At 39.7% G+C, this 26,725-nt stretch overlaps 1 protein-coding gene across 1 annotated transcript in view; it reads right to left on the minus strand.

Annotated features, from left to right (window-relative positions):
• The window catches only part of LOC139748614 (cation-dependent mannose-6-phosphate receptor-like), a 104,641-nt gene extending 82,900 nt beyond the window's left edge, over nt 1–21,741 (minus strand). Inside the window, exon 1 of the mRNA XM_071661758.1 lies at nt 21,428–21,741. Within this exon, the coding sequence (XP_071517859.1) occupies nt 21,428–21,573 (146 nt within the window). The 5' untranslated portion in view covers nt 21,574–21,741. The remainder of the gene's footprint in view (nt 1–21,427) is intronic.
• Between the last annotated feature and the right edge of the window lie 4,984 nt (nt 21,742–26,725).

Genomic DNA, 26,725 nt, shown 5'->3' on the forward strand with positions numbered 1-26,725 from the left:
ATACTATTCGCCATTTCCCTGCGATAGCGAGGTAGCGTTAAGAACAGAGGACTGGGCCTTTTTTGGAATATCCTCACCTGGCCCCCTCTGTTCCTTCTTTTGGAAAAAAAAAAAAAAAAAAAGAGAGGGGAGGATTTCCAGCCCCCCGCTCCCTCCCCTTTCAGTCGCCTTCTACGACACGCAGGGAATACGTGGGAAGTATTCTTAATCCCCTATCCCCAGGGATATATATATATATACATATATATATATATATATATATAATATATATATATATATATATATATATATATATATATATATATATATATATATATATATATATATATTCCCTGGGGATAGGGAAGAAAGAATACTTCCCACGTATTCCCTGCGTGTCGTAGAAGGCGACTAAAAGGGAAGGGAGCGGGAGGCTGGAAATCCTCCCCTCTCGTTTTTTTTTTTTCCCAAAAGAAGGAACAGAGAAGAGGGCCAGGTGAGGATATTCCCTCAATGACCCAGTCCTCTGTTCTTAACACTACCTCGCTATCGCGGGAAATGGCAAATAGTATGAAAGAAAGAAAAGAATATATATATATATATATATATATATATATATATATATATATATATATATATATATATATATATATATATATATATATATTTTTTTTTTGCTTTGTCGCTGTCTCCCGCGTTTGCGAGGTAGCGCGAGGAAACAGACGAAAGAAATGGCCCAACCCACCCCCATACACATGCCTTGATTCAATCCACTGACAGCACGTCAACCCCGGTATACCACATCGCTCCAATTCACTCTATTCTTTGCCCTCCTTTCACCCTCCTGCATGTTCAGGCCCCGATCACACAAAATCTTTTTTACTCCATCTTTCCACCTCCAATTTGGTCTCCCTCTTCTCCTCGTTCCCTCCACCTCTGACACATATATCCTCTTGGTCAATCTTTCCTCACTCATTCTCTCCATGTGACCAAACCATTTCAAAACACCCTCTTCTGCTCTCTCAACCACGCTCTTTTTATTTCCACACATCTCTCTTACCCTTACGTTACTTACTCGATCAAACCACCTCACACCACACATTGTCCTCAAACATCTCATTTCCAGCACATCCATCCTCCTGCGCACAACTCTATCCATAGTCCACGCCTCGCAACCATACAACATTGTTGGAACCACTATTCCTTCAAACATACCCATTTTTGCTTTCCGAGATAATGTTCTCGACTTCCACACATTCTTCAAGGCTCCCAGAATTTTCGCCCCCTCCCCCACCCTATGATCCACTTCCGCTTCCATGGTTCCATCCGCTGCCAGATCCACTCCCAGATATCTAAAACACTTCACTTCCTCCAGTTTTTCTCCATTCAAACTCACCTAATAACCTTGCTCTTATTCACATTTACTCTTAACTTTCTTCTTTCACACACTTTACCAAACTCAGTCACCAGCTTCTGCAGTTTCTCACATGAATCAGCCACCAGCGCTGTATCATCAGCGAACAACAACTGACTCACTTCCCAAGCTCTCTCATCCCCAACAGACTTCATACTTGCCCCTCTTTCCAAAACTCTTGCATTCACCTCCCTAACAACCCCATCCATAAACAAATTAAACAACCATGGAGACATCACACACCCCTGCCGCAAACCTACATTCACTGAGAACCAATCACTTTCCTCTCTTCCTACACGTACACAAGCCTTACATCCTCGATAAAAACTTTTCACTGCTTCTAACAACTTGCCTCCCACACCATATATTCTTAATACCTTCCACAGAGCATCTCTATCAACTCTATCATATGCCTTCTCCAGATCCATAAATGCTACATACAAATCCATTTGCTTTTCTAAGTATTTCTCACATACATTCTTCAAAGCAAACACCTGATCCACACAACCTCTACCACTTCTGAAACCACACTGCTCTTCCCCAATCTGATGCTCTGTACATGCCTTCACCCTCTCAATCAATACCCTCCCATATAATTTGCCAGGAATACTCAACAAACTTATACCTCTGTAATTTGAGCACTCACTCTTATCCCCTTTGCCTTTGTACAATGGCACTATGCACGCATATATATATATATATATATATATATATATATATATATATATATATATATATATATATATATATATACATATATATATATATATATATATATATATATATATATATATATATATATATATTTCTTTTTTTTTTTGCTTTGTCGCTGTCTCCCGCGTTTGCGAGGTAACGCAAGGAAACAGACGAAAGAAATGGCCCAACCCACCCCCATACACATGTATATACATACGTCCACACACGCAAATATACATACCTACACAGCTTGGTTTACCCCAGACGCTTCACATGCCTTGATTCAATCCACTGACAGCACGTCAACCCCGGTATACCACATCGCTCCAATTCACTCTATTCCTTGCCCTCCTTTCACCCTCCTGCATGTTCAGGCAGGCCCCGATCACACAAAATCTTTTTCACTCCATCTTTCCACCTCCAATTTGGTCTCCCTCTTCTCCTCGTTCCATCTACCTCCGACACATATATCCTCTTGGTCAATCTTTCCTCACTCATTCTCTCCATGTGCCCAAACCATTTCAAAACACCCTCTTCTGCTCTCTCAACCACGCTCTTTTTATTTCCACACATCTCTCTTACCCTTACGTTACTTACTCGATCAAACCACCTCACACCACACATTGTCCTCAAACATCTCATTGCCAGCACATCCATCCTCCTGCGCACAACTCTATCCATAGCCCACGCCTCGCAACCATACAACTTTGTTGGAACCACTATTCCTTCAAACATACCCATTTTTGCTTTCCGAGATAATGTTCTCGACTTCCACACATTCTTCAAGGCTCCCAGAATTTTCGCCCCCTCCCCCACCCTATGATCCACTTCCGCTTCCATGGTTCCATCCGCTGCCAGATCCACTCCCAGATATCTAAAACACTTCACTTCCTCCAGTTTTTCTCCATTCAAACTCACCTCCCAATTGACTTGACCCTCAACCCTACTGTACCTAATAACCTCGCTCTTATTCACATTTACTCTTAACTTTCTTCTTTCACACACTTTACCAAACTCAGTCACCAGCTTCTGCAGTTTCTCACATGAATCAGCCACCAGCGCTGTATCATCAGCGAACAACAACTGACTCACTTCCCAAGCTCTCTCATCCCCAACAGACTTCATACTTGCCCCTCTTTCCAAAACTCTCGCATTCACCTCCCTAACAACCCCATCCATAAACAAATTAAACAACCATGGACACATCACACACCCCTGCCGCAAACCTACATTCACTGAGAACCAATCACTTTCCTCTCTTCCTACACGTACACATGCCTTACATCCTCGATAAAAACTTTTCACTGCTTCTAACAACTTGCCTCCCACACCATATATTCTTAATACCTTCCACAGAGCATCTCTATCAACTCTATCATATGCCTTCTCCAGATCCATAAATGCTACATACAAATCCATTTGCTTTTCTAAGTATTTCTCACATACATTCTTCAAAGCAAACACCTGATCCACACATCCTCTACCACTTCTGAAACCACACTGCTCTTCCCCAATCTGATGCTCTGTACATGCCTTCACCCTCTCAATCAATACCCTCCCATATAATTTACCAGGAATACTCAACAAACTTATACCTCTGTAATTTGAGCACTCACTCTTATCCCCTTTGCCTTTGTACAATGGCACTATGCATGCATTCCACCAATCCTCAGGCACCTCACCATGAGTCATACATACATTAAATAACCTTACCAACCAGTCAACAATACAGTCACCCCCTTTTTTAATAAATTCCACTGCAATACCATCCAAACCTGCTGCCTTGCCGGCTTTCATCTTCCGCAAAGCTTTTACTACCTCTTCTCTGTTTACCAAATCATTTTCCCTAACCCTCTCACTTTGCACACCACCTCGACCAAAACACCCTATATCTGCCACTCTATCATCAAACACATTCAACAAACCTTCAAAATACTCACTCCATCTCCTTCTCACATCACCACTACTTGTTATCACCTCCCCATTTGCGCCCTTCACTGAAGTTCCCATTTGCTCCCTTGTCTTACGCACTTTATTTACCTCCTTCCAGAACATCTTTTTATTCTCCCTAAAATTTAATGATACTCTCTCACCCCAACTCTCATTTGCCCTTTTTTTCACCTCTTGCACCTTTCTCTTGACCTCCTGTCTCTTTCTTTTATACATATATATATAATATATATAGGGATAGGGTTTCCCTGGGGATAGGGGAGAAAGAATACTTCCCACGTTTTCCCTGCGTGTCGTAGAAGGCGACTAAAAGGGAAGGGAGGGGGGGCTGGAAATCCTCCCCTCTCGTTTTTTTTTTTTTTCTAATTTTCCAAAAGAAGGAACAGAGGAGCGGGCCAGGTGAGGATATTCCCTCAAAGGCCCAGTCCTCTGTTCTTAACGCTACCTCGCTATCGCGGGAAATGGCGAATAGTATGAAAAAAAAAAAAAAATATATATATATATATATATATATATATATATATAGGGTGGGGGAGGGGCGAAAATCCTGGGAGCATTGAAGAATGAACCATTAAACAATCAGAAAAAAAATAAAATCCTAAAGAAGAAATTCATATATAATAAACTCTTTGAAGAGGAAAAATCAATAAATGCCGTACAGCCAAAGGATGCATAAACATCGGATTACAGAGTTTAAGGTACCATAGCTTTAATTTGCATAATCTACCAAAACATCAATACCATCATATATACACAGAAATTCTGTATATACAAAGGAAACCTTAAGCTATTATACAATATATGAATTACCCAAAACACTGTATTTGAACATTTGCAAATTTTTGACAGAAAGTTTAACTTTCACAGTACAATTGCTGCAATTTCATCTATGGCCATTAAAATTAATCTTTAAAGGTGCTAACAAGTGGTTTCTCCATATTACAAAGAAGTCTATTCTTTTTTATCTTATGGTTTAAAATAATTTGGTTAATGAATGTTAAGTAATAAACAAATGGTAAAACATCTTTATCTTTCTGCAAACAACCTAAATGAAGTTGCTGTAAAAATGCTACACCTTTAACATGATGCTATTGCTGACACATGTACAACTGAAAAAGAATGAAAAGAATATCTCTTGGCAGGGATGATGGTCATAATCATCTATGAAGGCAGCTGAAATCTAATGAATGAATGAACAGCTACTATATAACAGGCACTAAGACATGAATGTATTTTTATAAATAACATTTTACATGTAAAAGTTCCAAAAAATTGCAGTGGCTTGATACCATGTCAGAATCTGAATTTTGGAAAATTCATATTTTGATGACCTAAACTTTAAGTACATACATGTAAATACTATCAAAACTGATCTGATGAGAGCACAAGGACAAAATAATTGTATTTTCTTTAATTAGCAACGAATCTTTTCTTAAATCAAACATCATTCTAATAGCTCAGTCGAACTCAAATCAGGCAATCTTGACATGAAACACTGTGATACTTTGGTAAATTTCAACTATTATATTTTTTTTCGTTTTGCCAAAATTAGGCAGAATTCTTACCCTGCTCCCTCACCCTTCATTTTAAGTCATTCAACATATTTACTTATTTATTATTTATTTTGCTTTGTCACTGTCTCCCGCGTTTGCAAGGTAGCGCAAGGAAACAGACGAAAGAAATGGCCCAACCCACCCTCATGCACAATGTATATACATACACGTCCACACACGCAAATATACATACCCATACATCTCAATGTACACATATATATACACACACAGACACATACATATACACACATGCACACAATTCACACTGTTTGCCTTTATTCATTCCCATCGCCACCTCGCCACACATGGAATAACATCCCCCTCCCCCCTCATGTGTGCGAGGTAGCGCTAGGAAAAGACAACAAAGGCCCCATTCGTTCACACTCAGTCTCTAGCTGTCATGCAATAATGCCCGAAACCACAGCTCCCTTTCCACATCCAGGTCCCACACAACTTTCCATGGTTTACTCCAGACGCTTCACATGCCCTGATTCAATCCATTGACAGCACGTCGACCCCGGTATACCACATCGATCTAATTCACTCTATTCCTTGCCCGCCTTTCACCCTCCTGCATGTTCAGGCCCCAATCACTCAAAATCTTTTTCACTCCATCTTTCCATCTCCAATTTGGTCTCCCACTTCTCCTCGTTCCCTCCACCTCCGACACATATATCCTCTTGGTCAATCTTTCCTCACTCATTCTCTCCATGTGACCAAACCATTTCAAAACACCCTCTTCTGCTCTCTCAACCATGCTCTTTTTATTTCCACACATCTCTCTTACCCTTACATTACTTACTCGATCAAACCACCTCACACCACATATTGTCCTCAAACATTTCATTTCCAGCACATCCACCCTCCTGCGCACAACTCCATCCATAGCCCATGCCTCGCAACCATACAACATTGTTGGAACCACTATTCCTTCAAACATACCCATTTTTGCTTTCCGAGATAATGTTCTCGACTTCCACACATTCTTCAAGGCTCCCAGGATTTTCGCCCCCTCCCCCACCCTATGATTCACTTCCGCTTCCATGATTCCATCCGCTGCCAGATCCACTCCAAGATATCTAAAACACTTTACTTCCTCCAGTTTTTCTCCATTCAAACTTACCTCCCAATTAACTTGACCCTCAACCCTACTGTAACTAATGACCTTGCTCTTATTCACATTTACTCTTAACTTTCTTTTTTCACACACTTTACCAAACTCAGTCACCAGCTTCTGCAGTTTCTCACATGAATCAGCCACCAACGCTGTATCATCAGCGAACAACAACTGACTCACTTCCCAAGCTCTCTCATCCCCAACAGACTTCATACTTGCCCCTCTTTCCAAAAACTCTTGCATTTACCTCCCTAACAACCCCATCCATAAACAAATTAAACAACCATGGAGACATCACACACCCCTGCCACAAATCTACATTCACTGAGAACCAATCACTTTCCTCTCTTCCTACACGTGCACATGCCTTACATCCTCGATAAAAACATATAATCAACATATAATCAATATAATGATACAGTACATCATCATCTATCTTATCTATCATACTTTGTCACTGTCTCCTGCATTAGTGAGGTAGAGCAAGGAAACAGACAAAGGAATGGCTCAACCCACCCACATACACGTTTATACATACACGTCCACACACGCACATATACATACCTATACATTTCAACGTATACTTATATATACATACACATATATACACATGTACATAATTCATACTTACTGCCTTTATTCATTCCCATTGCCACTCCGCCACACATGAAATGACAACCCCCTCCGCCCGCACGCGCATGAGGTAGCACTAGGAAAAGACAACAAAGGCCACATTTGTTCACACTCAGTCTCTAGCTGTTATGTATAATGCACCATAACCACGGCTCCCTTTCCACATCCAGGCCCCACAAAACTTTCTATGGTTTACTGCAGACACTTCACATGCCCTGGTTCAATCCAGACAACATATCAACCGTGGTATACCACATCGTTCCAATTCACTGTATTCCTTGCACGCCTTTCACCCCCCTGCATGTTCAGGCCCCGATCGCTCAAAATCTTTTTCACTCCATCCTTCCACCTCTAATTTGGTCTCCCACTTCTCCTTGTTACCTCCACCTCTGATGCATATATATCAGTATATCATATTCTTCATAAATCATTTGAACACAATTCCCTTTAGTAGACTCTTACCTAATGCATTAGTTTATAACATCTACATATTCAAAAATCTTCAGAAGAAACAGGAGAACTAGGCAAAGGCCTGACCTCTCAATGATCATTAATGATGGTGCTCATTACTAAATATTCAAATATTCAAGATATAAACAAGATATAAACAACAGTAGTTGAGAGAGCAGAAGAGGGTGTTTTGAAATGGTTTGGGCACATGGAGAGAATGAGTGAGGAAAGATTGACCAAGAGGATATATGTGTCGGAGGTGGAGGGAACGAGGAGAAGTGGGAGACCAAATTGGAGGTGGAAAGATGGAGTGAAAAATTTTTTGAGTGATCGGGGCCTGAACATGGAGGAGGGTGAAAGGCGGGCAAGGAATAGAGTGAATTGGATCAATGTGGTATACCGGGGTTGACGTGGTCAGTGGATTGAATCAGGGCATTTGAAGCGTCTGGGATAAACCATGGAAAGTTGTGTGGGGCCTGGATGTGGAAAGGGAGCTGTGGTTTTGGGCATTATTGCATGACAGCTAGAGACTGAGTGTGAACGAATGGGGTCTTTGTTGTCTTTTCCTAGTGCTTCCTCGCACACATGAGGGGGGAGGGGGATGTTATTCCATGTCTGGCGAGGTGGCGATGGAAATGAATAAAGGCAGACAGTGTGAATTGTGTGCATGGGTATATATGTATGTGTCTGTGTGTGTATATATATGTGTACATTGAGATGTATAGGTATGTATATTTGCGTGTGTGGACGTGTATGTATATACATGTGTATGGGGGTGGGTTGGGCCATTTCTTTCGTCTGTTTCCTTGCACTACCTCGCAAACGCAGGAGACAGCGACAAAGCAAAATAAAATAAATAAATAAATCTGGGGCCTGGATGTGGATGGGGAGCTGTGGTTTTGGTGTGTTGCACATGACAGCTGGGGACTGAGGGTGGATGATTGTGGCCTGTTTTGTCTGTTTCCCTGGCACTACCTTGCTGAAGCAGTGGGTAGTAATGCAATTTCCTGTGGGGTGGCGTGGCGTCAGCAATGGATCAAGTCTAGCGGGTGTGAATATGTGCACATGTGTGCGTGTCTATGTCTGTTTATATGTTTGCATGTGTTGATATGTATATGTGCATGTATAGGCCATTCTTCATCTGTTATCTGGTGCTGCCTCGCTGATGCGGGAAGCAGCGATCAAGTACAATAATATATAAATATATATATATATATATATATATGTATGTGTGTATATGTATATATATACATATGGGAGCGGGGGGCTGGAAATCCTCCCCTCTCGATTTTTTTTTAATTTTCCAAAAGAAGGAACAGAGTGGGGCCAGGTGAGGATATTCCAAAAAAGGCCCAGTCCTCTGTTCTTAACGCTACCTCGCGAATGCGGGAAATGGCAAATAGTTTAAAAGAAGAAAGAAGATATATATATATATATATATATATATATATATATATATATATATATATATATATATATATATATATATATATATATCCATTGTTCTCACCTTTTTCCATTCTGTACTCAGTCTCTCCTGGTACTTCCTCACACAAGTCTCATTCCCAAGCTCACTTACTCTCACCACCCTCTTCACCCCAACATTCACTCTTCTTTTCTGAAAACCCATACTAATCTTCACCTTTGCCTCCACAAGATAATGATCAGACATCCCTCCAGTTGCACCTCTCAGCACATTAACATCCAGAAGTCTCTCTTTCGTGCGCCTGTCAATTAACACGTAATCCAATAACGCTCTCTGGCCATCTCTCCTACTTACATAAGTATACTTATGTATATCTCGCTTTTTAAACCAGGTATTCCCAATCATCAGTCCTTTTTCAGCACATAAATCTACAAGCTCTTCACCATTTCCATTTACAACACTGAACACCCCATGTATACCAATTATTCCCTCAACTGCCACATTACTCACCTTTGCATTCAAATCACCCAACACTATAACCCGGTCTCATGCATCAAAACCACTAACACACTCATTCAGCTGCTCCCAAAACACTTGCCTCTCATGATCTTTCTTCTCATGCCCAGGTGCATATGCACCAATAATCACCCATCTCTCTCCATCAACTTTCAGTTTTACCCATATTAATCGAGAATTTACTTTCTTACATTCTATCACATACTTCCACAACTCCTGTTTCAGGAGTACTGCTACTCCTTCCCTTGCTCTTGTCCTCTCACTAACCCCTGACTTTACTCCCAAGACATTCCCAAACCACTCTTCCCCTTTACCTTTGAGCTTCGTTTCACTCAGAGCCAAAACATCCAGGTTCCTTTCCTCAAACATACTACCTATCTCTCCTTTTTTCACATCTTGGTTACATCCACACACATTTAGGCACCCCAATCTGAGCCTTCGAGGAGGATGAGCACTCCCCGCGTGACTCCTTCTTCTGTTTCCCAGAAGTGGGAGTGGGGGAGGAATGGGATGTATTTAGGGAATCAGTGATGGATTGCGCAAAAGATGCTTGTGGCATGAGAAGAGTGAGAGGTGGGTTGATTAGAAAGGGTAGTGAGTGGTGGGATGAAGAAGTAAGAGTATTAGTGAAAGAGAAGAGAGAGGCATTTGGACGATTTTTGCAGGGAAAAAATGCAATTGAGTGGGAGACGTATAAAAGAAAGAGACAGGAGGTCAAGAGAAAGGTGCAAGAGGTGAAAAAAAGGGCAAATGAGAGTTGGGGTGAGAGAGTATCATTAAATTTTAGGGAGAATAAAAAGATGTTCTGGAAGGAGGTAAATAAAGTGCGTAAGACAAGGGAGCAAATGGGAACTTCAGTGAAGGGCGCAAATGGGGAGGTGATAACAAGTAGTGGTGATGTGAGAAGGAGATGGAGTGAGTATTTTGAAGATTTGTTGAATGTGTTTGATGATAGAGTGGCAGATATAGGGTGTTTTGGTCGAGGTGGTGTGCAAAGTACGAGGGTTAGGGAAAATGATTTGGTAAACAGAGAAGATGAAAGCCGGCAAGGCAGCGGGTTTGGATGGTATTGCAGTGGAATTTATTAAAAAAGGGGGTGACTGTATTGTTGACTGGTTGGTAAGGTTATTTAATGTATGTATGACTCACGGTGAGGTGCCTGAGGATTGGCGGAATGCGTGCATAGTGCCATTGTACAAAGGCAAAGGGGATAAGAGTGAGTGCTCAAATTACAGAGGTATAAGTTTGTTGAGTATTCCTGGCAAATTATATGGGAGGGTATTGATTGAGAGGGTGAAGGCATGTACAGAGCATCAGATTGGGGAAGAGCAGTGTGGTTTCAGAAGTGGTAGAGGATGTGTGGATCAGGTGTTTGCTTTGAAGAATGTATGTGAGAAATACTTAGAAAAGCAAATGGATTTGTATGTAGCATTTATGGATCTGGAGAAGGCATATGATAGAGTTGATAGAGATGCTCTGTGGAAGGTATTAAGAATATATGGTGTGGGAGGCAAGTTGTTAGAAGCAGTGAAAAGTTTTTATCGAGGATGTAAGGCATGTGTACGTGTAGGAAGAGAGGAAAGTGATTGGTTCTCAGTGAATGTAGGTTTGCGGCAGGGGTGTGTGATGTCTCCATGGTTGTTTAATTTGTTTATGGATGGGGTTGTTAGGGAGGTGAATGCAAGAGTTTTGGAAAGAGGGGCAAGTATGAAGTCTGTTGGGGATGAGAGAGCTTGGGAAGTGAGTCAGTTGTTGTTCGCTGATGATACAGCGCTGGTGGCTGATTCATGTGAGAAACTGCAGAAGCTGGTGACTGAGTTTGGTAAAGTGTGTGAAAGAAGAAAGTTAAGAGTAAATGTGAATAAGAGCAAGGTTATTAGGTACAGTAGGGTTGAGGGTCAAGTCAATTGGGAGCTGAGTTTGAATGGAGAAAAACTGGAGGAAGTGAAGTGTTTTAGATATCTTGGAGTGGATCTGGCAGTGGATGGAACCATGGAAGCGGAAGTGGATCATAGGGTGGAGGAGGGGGCGAAAATTCTGGGAGCCTTGAAGAATGTGTGGAAGTCGAGAACATTATCTCAGAAAGCAAAAATGGGTATGTTTGAAAGAATAGTGGTTCCAACAATGTTGTATGGTTGCGAGGCGTGGACTATGGATAGAGTTGTGCGCAGGAGGATGGATGTGCTGGAAATGAGATGTTTGAGGACAATGTGTGGTGTGAGGTGGTTTGATCGAGTAAGTAACGTAAGGGTAAGAGAGATGTGTGGAAATAAAAAGAGCGTGGTTGAGATAGCAGAAGAGGGTGTTTTGAAATGGTTTGGTCACATGGAGAGAATGAGTGAGGAAAGATTGACCAAGAGGATATACGTGTCGGAGGTGGAGGGAACGAGGAGAAGAGGGAGACCAAATTGGAGGTGGAAAGATGGAGTGAAAAAGATTTTGTGTGATCAGGGCCTGAACATGCAGGAGGGTGAAAGGAGGGCAAGGAATAGAGTGAATTGGAGCGATGTGGTATACCAGGGTTGACGTGCTGTCAGTGGATTGAATCAAGGCATGTGAAGCGTCTGGGGTAAACCATGGAAAGCTGTGTAGGTATGTATATTTGCGTGTGTGGATGTATGTATATACATGTGTATGGGGGTGGGTTGGGCCATTTCTTTCATCTGTTTCCTTGCGCTACCTCGCAAACGCGGGAGACAGCGACAAAGCAAAAAAGAAAAAAAAAAAAAAAAAATATATATATATATATATATATATATATATATATATATATATATATATATATATATATATATATATTGGGGAGAAAGAATACTTCCCACGTATTCCCTGCGTGTTGTAGAAGCGACTAAAAGGGAAGGGAGCAGGGGGGCTGGAAATCCTCCCCTCTCATTTTTTTTTTTCCCCCCAAATGAAGGAACAGAGAAGGGGCCAGGTGAGGATATTCCCTCAAAGACCCAGTCCTCTGTTCTTAACGCTACCTCACTATCGCGGGAAATGGCGAATAGTGTGAAAGAAAAGATAAACAACAGTATGTTATTCATACATTTTTCCTAGTGATTCACTTTAGAAGGTTCTTAGCATATGAATGGATTAATAATCAACGATATATTTAGGAAAATAAAGGAGAAACTAGCTAAATGAGATGGTACTGTATCTGGATGGGAAGGATATTGAGGTGGGATTGTACTGGTTGGACTCTGTTTCACTGTGTAAAAGAGAAGTATTTGGGGTTGCCAGGCAGCAAATGATTGTTCTGAGTCCTGTTTCATGTCATTTGCAGCCCATCAAATCTTGTAAAGTAGGTAAAACATAATCAAACTCCATAGTTCTTCATGTATTCTGTAAACACTACAGTCCTTCAGAATAATCACTCGATTTCTTTACCATCTCTTCTTTGCCTATTACCACTTCTCCATCTGCTTCCTTCACTGAGAACCCAATTTTTCCTTTTATTTTCTTTACACTATTCACATTCTAAAACAATATTTCACTCACCCTGAAGCTTACTGATATTCTCCCACACCATTTCTCTCTTGCCTACTTTTTCAGCTTCAGCTCAATCCTCTTGATTTCCTGCTGCTTACTCTTGTTTACCTCACAATCACTTGCATCCTTTCCAGCAGATACCATCCACACATCTCTCTTTTCTCTTTCACAAGCAAATCAACTTTCTCACCATACCACTCACTATGCTCTTTAAAATACCCTCTCACCACACCTTTCACATACAGAACTACACACCTGACCTACATATACAAACAGTGACCTTCTACTCCTCATGGGTTTCCCTTGTTCCATTTGCTCTTGCCTGATGACAGTCATCACTCAATCCATCTTGGTACCTCTGCTCACAAACCTCTTTACCAAGGTCACTCACTTTCCACACCTTTTCCCAATCACTATATCCTCTTTTCCTGAGGCAAATACAAACTTTCACACCTGCCTCTACCATGGAATTACCAGCCATTCCATCTGCTTCCTCTGTCAGTAACTTCACATCCTACAACCTCTACTTTGCATGCTTGTTAACAAACACATAATCCAGTAATGCCTACTGACCTCAACCCCACTCATCTATGCATACTTATGCCTGAATCTTTTTTTTTTTTTCAAACAGGTATTCCCAATCACCAATCCCTTTTCAGTACACAGCTCAACGAGCTGTTCCCATTTTCAATGGCGACATTACCCATTCTTGCATCTAAATTGCCCATCATGTGCATTTGATTCCATGCATAAGTTTGCCCGAGCATTCACTATACTCTTCCCAAGTGTTCACTTACTTCCTTACTACTCTCACTACAGGTAGCGTAGAGATGGCAATCACCTATCTCTCAAAGTCTACCTTCATTCTCATCCACATAAGTCTTGAACTCATTTCCTTACACTTTTAAAAACATTCCAACAACTCTTCCTTCATCCTAAGCGTCACACACTCCCTTCTTCACACCCAAACCATTCTTAGCCCTTCATATTCAGTTCAGTTCTACTCAGAGCCAGATCACCTAGGTATATCTCCATAAACATGACACTTACCTCTCCCTTCTTCTCATACAGATTTTGTCAATGCACAATCTAACACCACTGCAGGAACCTTCAAAGAACCATCCTCACTTGGTTATTACCTCTATTCATTTTTTGAAAAGTGACAATACAAGAAATGGAGGGTTTTCATTCCCCTGCTCCCACCCCTATTAGTCATCTCACACTACATGAAGGAGATATATGGGTAATTTTCTTACTCTCATATATTCGGAAATAAAAAATTTATGATTCAGAAAAAAGAACTGAGTTAAATGTGTCAAAGTGCTATGTGCAAGATGGAGAAAAAGTTTACATATACTAAGTTCCAGCAATCTAAATGCATATGAGGCTGAAAATAAGACAGGTAAGTTCTGGTAATTTATCAGTCTACTTTTGCACTCTCAATAACTAATTTCTTGATGTGGCTTTGACATTCAAAACTCTACTTACAGGACAAAGTCTTGAGAACTTTGAATCAAAGGAAAAAAAATGCCACTATCAAAAACTAACCTGACATAAGAGTAATGTTAACTAACCTAATCTTGAAGTAATGAAACCAAACCTCTCCCTACTTAGCAATAATCTAATGTATCATTGAATCTTTACCTCATTTTGGAAAACAGAACTCACAGTAAGCCCCTTGCTGAACTCTGCTTTGTCTACTCAATTACCAAAGCAACTCCTCCTGTCACAATAATACCTAAAGACATCATAAAGAAACCTATAGCAGTCGATCAAAGTACTTTCCAAAATTCTTAATTCACGTAACATGCAAAATGTTTTGTTGGATGTTTAAAAAAAGTTCAACAAGAAAACAACTGTTTCTGCTGACAACAGATTTTTCAAGATGGATTCCCTTGTTCCATTTTGATATAAATTACAACACAGCTACTTGCTTATTTCTCTTGTTCCTCTTATCTTTTCATGCTTTATCACATTTGAAAATATATGTTTTGCAGATGATATTCACTTCAAACTGACCATGTGATGGCTGGCAGCATTAAACTATGATTAGTAATAAAACTGGCAAGTGTTTCTTTGAATATAGGACTCAATTCATGATGATTCCAGTCAAAACCAGCAAAAGCTAAAGCCATGCTGACACTGGACAAAAAACCCAAAATACTGTGGGTATCAGTATTTTTTATTCGTCACCAAAAATAACGAATGGAGTATTTAGAAAAAAGTGCTTCCATTGTCTTTACAAATACTTATACATCACTCCATACCCATTGCCATAGCCTAAAATATATTACATCAGCTATAAAAAATAAAAAGAGCATGGTTGAGAGAGCAGAAGAGGGTGTTTTGATATGGTTTGGGCACATGGAAAGAATGAGTGAGGAAAGATTGACCAAGAGGATATATGTGTCGGAGGTGGAGGGAATGAGAAGTGGGAGACCAAACTGGAGGTGGAAAGATGGAGTGAAAAAGATTTTGAGTGATCGGGGCCTGAACATGCAGGAGGGTGAGAGGCGGGCAAGGAATAGAGTAAATTGGATCGATGTGGTATACCGGGGTCGATGTGCTGTCAATGGATTGAATCAGGGGATGTGAAGCGTCTGGGGTAAACCATGGAAAGTTCTGTGGGGCCTGGATGTGGAAAGGGAGCAGTGGTTTCGGGCATTATTGCATGACAGCTAGAGACTGAGTGTGAACGAATGGGGCCTTTGTTGTCTTTTCCTAGCACTACCTCGCACACATGAGGGGGAGGGGGATGTTATTCCATGTGTGGCGAGGTGGCGATGGGAATGAATAAAGGCAGACAGTGTGAATTGTGTGAATGTGTATATATGTATGTGTCTGTGTGTGTATATATATGTGTACATTGAGATGTATGGGTATGTATATTTGCGTGTGTGGACGTGTATGTATATACATGTGTATGGGGGTGGGTTGGGCCATTTCTTTCGTCTGTCTCCTTGCGCTACCTCGCAAACGTGGGAGACAGCGACAAAGCAAAATAAATAAATAAATAAAAAATGGAAACAAACACAAGCGCTTAAAAAGTAACTGACAATAAATGGGGAAAAAAGTATTGCATCCTAAAGAACTAAAGGGGGTTGAAATATTTTTTTACATACTTCAAGGCATTAAAGGTACCTATATAATTTCTGCACCTTGTATCTTTCTAACTTTGTTCAAATACTGTGAAGCTAAACAATGTACGAGTAAATATATGCAAGACTAAACTTGCACATATTGGTGCTTTTACTGCTTGCCTTAATTACTTGTCTCTGTATATCACAATCATCATTTCAATTTCTCATCACAGAATCATATCTTTACTTAAAGTGGCTGACACAGTCTGAGCTAGCCACACAGTTCAAAAGTTGATTCGTCATCCACCACTCACTTAGAAGTGCTCCCTAACATCTTTATTGATTTGCTTATAAAGTTTATGCATGTTTTCTCTTAAATTATTCCTGCTTTCTTTAAAGAACAATGAGGAACCCAAATACAAGTTCTTGGATGAGGAAATATTCAGTGAATTGTCCACATTCTACATAAGGCTACACTAGAATAAGCACCATACCACCAGTCTCCTACAGAAATCACTCAAAGAAATTAAATGAACTTTACATGAATATGAGACCCATCCAAAATAAAATTGCTGAACTTTTTTGTTCAGTAAACAGTGAACACATTGATATCATTCGTCTAACATAAACATTTCTGAACACGAAAAATAACAATATGATTAATGAGCACTGAATCTTCCAAACTTTACATAATCGTTGTTTATAGAAGCCCTAGTCAGCCAGCAGATACTGACACTGTCATGCATGAGAGTTTACAACAAGTAATACAGGATAAGAGACTCGATAATTCTTGGAGATTTAATATTCTACAAATCAACTGGCAAACTATCTCAGGTGCAGAGAGTGAATCTGCTTTGTTGAAGACAATTTTCTCTACCAAACTCTCACCGAGCTGACAATGGGAAGAACTATTCTACTTGATTTAGTTCTTGCATCCCAGGAGTTCTTAGTAACTAATATCCATGTTGGAGAATAACAAGGCACAAGTGACCATAACATGGTTAGGTGCAACTTATCAACAGCGACTCCCCTAAAACCAGTACTATTATCCCTAACTTTAAAAGAGCAAATTTTAACGAGTTGCACAGCTCATTAAAGAGTCTCACCCTTGTTAGTTCATGCCCAGAGGAATAATCAGCCTGTTTTGAGCATCAGTTTATGCACCATCAAGTCACAATCATTCCCATGCATAACAGAAAAAACTAAACCAACAAGTGAAAGTTCTTATAAAATATCCCAAGAGAAAATATGAAATGAGTATTGAAAGAGATAGTAATTGGGATCCTAAAAGACTTTATAGATATATCAACAATAAGAAACATATAAGGAGTAGATAAGATGCTTGGTTAACTTGAATGGGGAAACCATTGTGAATGATAAAAGCATAGCAACAACCCTGAACAAGTTTTTCAATGTTGTTTTTACAATAGAAAGCAAGGATAATGAATTTTAAGACTGATAAATAACACTCACTAGATACACAAATTCAACACAGGTTGAAGCCTAATGAAAGCCCAGGTCCTGATCGTTTCTATCCACGAGTGATTAAAAACGTCAAACACGAAACTGCTGGACCACCAACTCTTAATTTCAATAAATCTCTCCTGGATGGAATAGTCCAATAGGACTGGAAATTGGCAGACATCACTCCTATATATATAAATGGAAGCTGCACACTGCATGGTAATTACTGGCCAATAAGTCTCACATAAATTACAAATAAACTTCTGGAGCTGATTATTAGAGATAAGATCATAGCTTATCTGGAAAAATACAGCCTGATCAATAATACACAGCATGGTTTTAGATGATGCAGATCATGCCATACAAACCTCTATGAATTTAATCATACATAATTCAATACCCATGACATGAAGAAAGTAAAAGATATAATATTTCTGGACTTCCAAAAAGCATTCGACAGTCTCCTGTGTTAAATTGATGCACAAAGTCAAGGCCTTGGGGATTACTGGTTGCAATGGAAATCGGACAGAAGCCTGATTATGTGATACGAAGCAGAGAGTCTTAATGAAAGGAAAATCACCACCATGGTCATCTATTACTGGTGGAGTCCCCTAGGGATCCATACTTGGGCCCATACTTTTTCATCATTTATACATATTAACGATACTGATGTTGGGCTAAACAACCTAGTATCCAAATAAGTACATGACATAAAGATTGGAACTGCCATATTACTGATGAAGATTAGATATGACTACAAGAGGATCTAGATAAAATTGCTGAATGGCCTAGAAAATGGCAAATGTCATTTTAATGTCAATATATGTCAGTTGTTACAAGAAAGAAACCTAAACAAAAAATCTGATTATGAAATGATGGGTCACAAGATAAAAGACCCCCCTAAAATGAGAGATCTATGGGTCACTGTCTCAAATAACTTCAAATTCTCCCAGCATTGCGATAAAGCAGCCAAGAATGCAAATAGGATGTTAAGATTAGACCGCACCTCAAACATACAGTACTATTCACCTTCTATGACACACAAGGAATAGGTGGGAAGTATTCTTTCTCCCCTATCCCCAGTGGGTGGGAGACCAAATTGGAGGTGGATGGAAGGAGTGAAAAAGATTCGGAGCGCTCGGAGCCTGAACATACAGGAGGGTAAAAGGCATGCAAGGAATAGAATGAATTAAAATGATGTGGTATACCAGGGTCGACGTGCTGTCAATGGATTGAACCAGGGTATGTGGGGCCTGGATGTGGAAAGGGAGCTGTAGTTTCGGTGCATTACACATGACAACTAGACAGTGTGAATGAATGTGACCTTTGTTGTCTTTTCCTAGTGCTATCTCATGCGTGCATGTGGGGGAAGGGGGGTGCCATTTCATGTGTGGCAGGGTGGTAACAGGAATGGATGAAGGCAGCAAGTATGAATATGTACATGTGTATATATGAATATGCCTATGTATGCACATGTATGTATACGTTGAAATGTATAGGTATGTACATGTGCATGTGTGGGCATTTATGTATATACATGTATATGTGAGTGGGTTAGGCCATTCTTTCGTCTGTTTACTTGCGCTACCTCACTAACACAGGAGACAGCGACTAAGTATAATAAATAATAAAATATTATGTTATCATCATCATACTTGCACCTTTCTCTTGACTTCTTGCCTCATCTTTTATACATCTCCCAGTCATTTGCACTATTTCCCTGCAAAAATCGTCCAACTGCCTCTCTCTTCTCTTTCACTAACAATCTTACTTCTTCATCCCACCACTCACTACCCTTCCTAATCTGCCCACCTCCCACCTTTCTCATGCCACAGGCATCTTTTGCTCAAGCCATCACTGCTTCCCTAACTACATCCCATCCCTGAGGATAGGGGAGAAAGAATACTTCCCACGTATTCCCTGCATGTCGTAAGAATAAGTAAGGTATCCCTCCAAAACAGTTTCAGTGCTAAACAAAACTGATAGGTTCCAAATAAATATTTAAGAAAAGATATATATATATATATAATGACAACAATAAAGTGCAATCTAACCATAACTACCCAGTGTCAGCATAGTTCACCAGTTTACCTGTATATCAAAACTACTATAGCTTTGGATACCGAGTTATTTCATCTTGCATTGAAAGTACAGTATAGTGCCTACAGATGGAAAATGAACGCTAATATAGACTTGATTCCTGGCCTGAGAAACAAATCCTTTGGGAGCTGACTAAAGAATTAAATGTACTTACCTCAGAAACGAGAAGGTTTGGAAGTGATCTAACACAGGTTAAAAAAAGAGGTGTAATCTAAAATAAATATCGAAAATCATTAAAGGTTTTGATAATCTCAATCTAAAGAGCTACTTCAGAACAGATTAATCTGATTTCACTCACAGCGTTAATAAATATACACTTGTGACTGAACATTATCTTAAAAAAGGTGAAGTTCTTTTCTTCAACAGTATTGTTAATACATGGAATGATTTACCAATCGGAGTCTCTAAAAGCAGTACCAGTGATATGTTTACCTTATAATTACCTAATAAATATAAACAAAGAAATACATTTCATTTCAAATCAATGACTGACATTATTTGCACCTCCTTTGCTACATGAAAAGTTTACAGATCTTTCCTCTTTGAAGTGTATCTTTCCACTCCTTCCACAGTAATCCATGAGCTGGTGTCTTCCAGTATTACACACAGCCTGTATGTTGTTGACTGATTTCATTTGGATAAAAGTACCGTTCTGGACATCCACTTATTTGTTACTTAAAAACTATGTTTAATTGATGGCTTTTGATGGGTTTTGCAAGACTTTGACATTCACTTCTCCAGCAAATCCCTACCAAGGTATCCACCCTTGATTCAACAATAATGGGGGACTCCTAATGGGAACCAGATTCATGGGTGGGGAAAATCACTAAAGTAGTAATGTGTGATAGAAATGGTCAAAATCGTTAAAAAGACATAAAAACCACAGAAAAATCAATTTCAAACTAAATCTAACAGAATTCACTGGACAATAGTAATGGTAATAATACCTTCACTTGTATTCATTAGTAGAGGTGAAGTGCTTTAAAAAAAAATGAATACATGAAAACCTCCTCTAACCTTCCTATAAACCAGGATTAATGTTACACATCTTGAATATTCTGGTAGAAATATACCAGGCACCTCAAGCATTGTGCCAACTGCTGGGGAATATAAAGACCAGCATAGTACAGACCATATAGCCATTTGCAACACCCCCCCCCAACCTCCCTGTTTAACAGCAGCCACTCCATCTAGTTCCCATCAGCAGATCACAGTAATGTGTCCCCATATCTATTATAAATTTTCTTTGATATGGATGGATAGGTCAGGTCTTCACAGGTTCTGCTGAGTTTTTAAAATAATTTTACCTACGTTTCCATTAATCAACCCCACATTTTTCTAATGTTCATGATTCACACCTCAATCACCTTATCTGGTATCGTCTAACAACATTAAAGATTATTTATCAATTTCCTCAACTCTGACTATATTTTCAAAACGTTAGTTATGCAGAGGAAAACCACTCATTGTCCTAAGCTAATTTCGACGCGCGGCTAAAACTGGTGATATACCTTCCCTCGTTAGTCTATGTCTGTACATACATGCAAATTGAATGATCACCTTTGACCCATAATTGGATCCAATATTTGGAGAATAGTTTCCTGCTTCTGTCGCTCACTGCCTGTCACAGATGAATCAATCACACATTTGGCCTGTGTCGCCACCACCACACACGCCAACAACAACACCAACTGCTCTAACAACATGTCTGTTTATCAATAAGTTCTCCTTGTTCATATAGGATCACACAACAATTCAATACATTCAAGTCCTTGTGCGTTGTAGAGGTATGTTCTACGTCCTGTTGAATTCTCATCCACTTAGTATCAGGATCAGTCGTTCGGTGTACATATCCGAACACCTGATCCACTAGTAATCCGGATTACGGTGTACATATCCGAACATCTGATCAACTAGTAATCCGGATTGCAATGTTCTATTTACATCCTCAAAACAAAATATATAGGGGGTACGGACCTAACTAATTTTTGTTCATTGACGCTTGCTACATTTTGTGGCTTAAAGACCTTTATGTAGTTATATGTGACAAACGAGCACAAATAATGGCATTGCCATATTTTTCTGGGAAATATGAAACATTTTTTTTCGTGTTTACCAACTCTGGCAAGGGAGGATTCCATAACACTAATAATGTGGTTAACTAGCTCCATATATAGGTACTGGTTTAGTTATGAATATGTAGCTCCTGTAGCACAAGGTTACGCTACTTCCAGTAGCAGGGATATGTGGACTCCTTGACAGAGAGATGTTCTTTGACGAGACTGTGAATATATATATATATATATATATATATATATATATATATATATATATATATATATATATATGAAAGGTAAATCACAATTCATTTGCTCATATGATTTAGTGAAGCTTTACAACGCATAACTTGTTTCGTGGAAACAATCCGACTCAACAGGTGTAAACAAGAGGTGACGAGGCAGATTGTCTCCACCAAACGTGTAAAGCTTCAATGAATCACCTGAAATCCTACTGAATTGCGATTTACCCTTCATGCAAATTTATCAAGGACTACAGTGTTCAAGTTTTTTTTTTTTTTTTCCAAAGAAGGAACAGAGAAGGGGGCCAGGTGAGGATATTCCCTCAAAGGCCCAGTCCTCTGTTCTTAACGCTACCTCGCTATCGCGGGAAATGGCGAATAGTATGAAAAAAAAAAAAAATATATATATATTATATATATAATGATTTGTGCCATTGTACAAAGGCAAAGGGGATAAGAGTGAGTGCTCAAATTACCAGAGGTATAAGTTTGTTGAGTATTTCCCGGTAAATTATATGGGAGGGTATTGATTGAGAGGGTGAAGGCATGTACAGAGCATCAGATTGGGGAAGAGCAGGGGTGGGTTTTAGAAGTGGTAGAGGATGTGTGGATCAGGTGTTTGCTTTGAAGAATGTATGTGAGAAATACTTAGAAAAAGCAAAATTGGATTTGTAGTAGCATTTATGGTCTGGAGAAAAGGGATATGATAGAGTTGATAGAGATGCTCTGTGGAAGGTATTAAGAATTTATGGTGTGGGAGGGAAAGTTGTTAGAAACAGTGAAAAGTTTTTTTTCGAGGATGTAAGGGGATGTGTACGTGTAGGAAGAGAGGAAGTGATTGGTTCTCAGTGAATGTAGGTTTGCGGAGGGGGTGTGATGTCTCCATGGTTGTTTAATTTGTTTATGGATGGGGGTTTTTAGGGAGGTAAATGCAGAGTTTTGGAAAGAGGGGCAAGTATGAAGTTTGTTGGGATGAGGAGAGCTTGGGAAGGAGTCAGTTGTTGTTCGTGATGATAAGCGTGGTGGCGGATTTCATGTGAGAAAACTGCAGAAGCTGGTGACGGAGTTTGGTAAAGGTGTGTGGAAGAAGAAAGTTTAAAAGTAAATGTCAATAAGAGCAAGGTTATTAGGTACAGTAGGGTTTTAGGGTCAAGTCAATTGGGGGGGTGAGTTTGAATGGGAGAGGCTGGAGGAAGTGAAGTGTTTTTAGATATCTGGGAGTGGATCTGTCAGCGGATGGAAACCATGGAAGCGGAAAATGGATCATTTGGGTGGGGGAGGGGGCGAAAAATTTTGGGAGCCTTGAAAAAATGTGTGGAATTCGAGAAATTATCCCGGAAAGCAAAAATGGGTTTGTTTGAAGGAATAGTAGTTCCAACAATGTTGTATGGTTGCGAGGGCGTGGGTATGGATAGAGTTGTGCGTAGGAGGATGGATGGTGGAAATGAGAGTTTGAGGACAATGTGTGGTGTGAGGTGGTTTGATCGAGTAGTAACGTAAGGGTAAGAGAGATGTGTGGAAATAAAAGAGCGTGGTTGAGAGGCAGAAGGAGGGTGTTTTGAAGTGGTTTGGGCACATGGAGAGAAATGAGTGAGGGAAAAATTGACCAAGAGGATATATGTGTCGGAGGTGGAGGGAACGAGGAGAAGAGGGGGACCAAATTGGAGGTGGAAAGATGGAGTGAAAAGGATTCGGAGCGCTCGGAGCCTGAACATACAGGAGGGTAAAAGGCATGCAAGGAATAGAATGAATTAAAATGATGTGGTATACCAGGGTCGACGTGCTGTCAATGGATTGAACCAGGGTATGTGGGGCCTGGATGTGGAAAGGGAGCTGTAGTTTCGGTGCATTACACATGACAACTAGACAGTGTGAATGAATGTGACCTTTGTTGTCTTTTCCTAGTGCTATCTCATGCGTGCATGTGGGGGAAGGGGGGTGCCATTTCATGTGTGGCAGGGTGGTAACAGGAATGGATGAAGGCAGCAAGTATGAATATGTACATGTGTATATATGAATATGCCTATGTATGCACATGTATGTATACGTTGAAATGTATAGGTATGTACATGTGCATGTGTGGGCATTTATGTATATACATGTATATGTGAGTGGGTTAGGCCATTCTTTCGTCTGTTTACTTGCGCTACCTCACTAACACAGGAGACAGCGACTAAGTATAATAAATAATAAAATATTATGTTATCATCATCATACTTGCACCTTTCTCTTGACTTCTTGCCTCATCTTTTATACATCTCCCAGTCATTTGCACTATTTCCCTGCAAAAATCGTCCAACTGCCTCTCTCTTCTCTTTCACTAACAATCTTACTTCTTCATCCCACCACTCACTACCCTTCCTAATCTGCCCACCTCCCACCTTTCTCATGCCACAGGCATCTTTTGCTCAAGCCATCACTGCTTCCCTAACTACATCCCATCCCTGAGGATAGGGGAGAAAGAATACTTCCCACGTATTCCCTGCATGTCGTAAGAATAAGTAAGGTATCCCTCCAAAACAGTTTCAGTGCTAAACAAAACTGATAGGTTCCAAATAAATATTTAAGAAAAGATATATATATATATAATGACAACAATAAAGTGCAATCTAACCATAACTACCCAGTGTCAGCATAGTTCACCAGTTTACCTGTATATCAAAACTACTATAGCTTTGGATACCGAGTTATTTCATCTTGCATTGAAAGTACAGTATAGTGCCTACAGATGGAAAATGAACGCTAATATAGACTTGATTCCTGGCCTGAGAAACAAATCCTTTGGGAGCTGACTAAAGAATTAAATGTACTTACCTCAGAAACGAGAAGGTTTGGAAGTGATCTAACACAGGTTAAAAAAAGAGGTGTAATCTAAAATAAATATCGAAAATCATTAAAGGTTTTGATAATCTCAATCTAAAGAGCTACTTCAGAACAGATTAATCTGATTTCACTCACAGCGTTAATAAATATACACTTGTGACTGAACATTATCTTAAAAAAGGTGAAGTTCTTTTCTTCAACAGTATTGTTAATACATGGAATGATTTACCAATCGGAGTCTCTAAAAGCAGTACCAGTGATATGTTTACCTTATAATTACCTAATAAATATAAACAAAGAAATACATTTCATTTCAAATCAATGACTGACATTATTTGCACCTCCTTTGCTACATGAAAAGTTTACAGATCTTTCCTCTTTGAAGTGTATCTTTCCACTCCTTCCACAGTAATCCATGAGCTGGTGTCTTCCAGTATTACACACAGCCTGTATGTTGTTGACTGATTTCATTTGGATAAAAGTACCGTTCTGGACATCCACTTATTTGTTACTTAAAAACTATGTTTAATTGATGGCTTTTGATGGGTTTTGCAAGACCTTGACATTCACTTCTCCAGCAAATCCCTACCAAGGTATCCACCCTTGATTCAACAATAATGGGGGACTCCTAATGGGAACCAGATTCATGGGTGGGGAAAATCACTAAAGTAGTAATGTGTGATAGAAATGGTCAAAATCGTTAAAAAGACATAAAAACCACAGAAAAATCAATTTCAAACTAAATCTAACAGAATTCACTGGACAATAGTAATGGTAATAATACCTTCACTTGTATTCATTAGTAGAGGTGAAGTGCTTTAAAAAAAAATGAATACATGAAAACCTCCTCTAACCTTCCTATAAACCAGGATTAATGTTACACATCTTGAATATTCTGGTAGAAATATACCAGGCACCTCAAGCATTGTGCCAACTGCTGGGGAATATAAAGACCAGCATAGTACAGACCATATAGCCATTTGCAACACCCCCCCCAACCTCCCTGTTTAACAGCAGCCACTCCATCTAGTTCCCATCAGCAGATCACAGTAATGTGTCCCCATATCTATTATAAATTTTCTTTGATATGGATGGATAGGTCAGGTCTTCACAGGTTCTGCTGAGTTTTTAAAATAATTTTACCTACGTTTCCATTAATCAACCCCACATTTTTCTAATGTTCATGATTCACACCTCAATCACCTTATCTGGTATCGTCTAACAACATTAAAGATTATTTATCAATTTCCTCAACTCTGACTATATTTTCAAAACGTTAGTTATGCAGAGGAAAACCACTCATTGTCCTAAGCTAATTTCGACGCGCGGCTAAAACTGGTGATATACCTTCCCTCGTTAGTCTATGTCTGTACATACATGCAAATTGAATGATCACCTTTGACCCATAATTGGATCCAATATTTGGAGAATAGTTTCCTGCTTCTGTCGCTCACTGCCTGTCACAGATGAATCAATCACACATTTGGCCTGTGTCGCCACCACCACACACGCCAACAACAACACCAACTGCTCTAACAACATGTCTGTTTATCAATAAGTTCTCCTTGTTCATATAGGATCACACAACAATTCAATACATTCAAGTCCTTGTGCGTTGTAGAGGTATGTTCTACGTCCTGTTGAATTCTCATCCACTTAGTATCAGGATCAGTCGTTCGGTGTACATATCCGAACACCTGATCCACTAGTAATCCGGATTACGGTGTACATATCCG

The sequence above is a fragment of the Panulirus ornatus genome, chromosome 5 (genome assembly GCF_036320965.1).
Source record: "Panulirus ornatus isolate Po-2019 chromosome 5, ASM3632096v1, whole genome shotgun sequence".
NCBI lineage: Eukaryota > Metazoa > Arthropoda > Malacostraca > Decapoda > Palinuridae > Panulirus > Panulirus ornatus.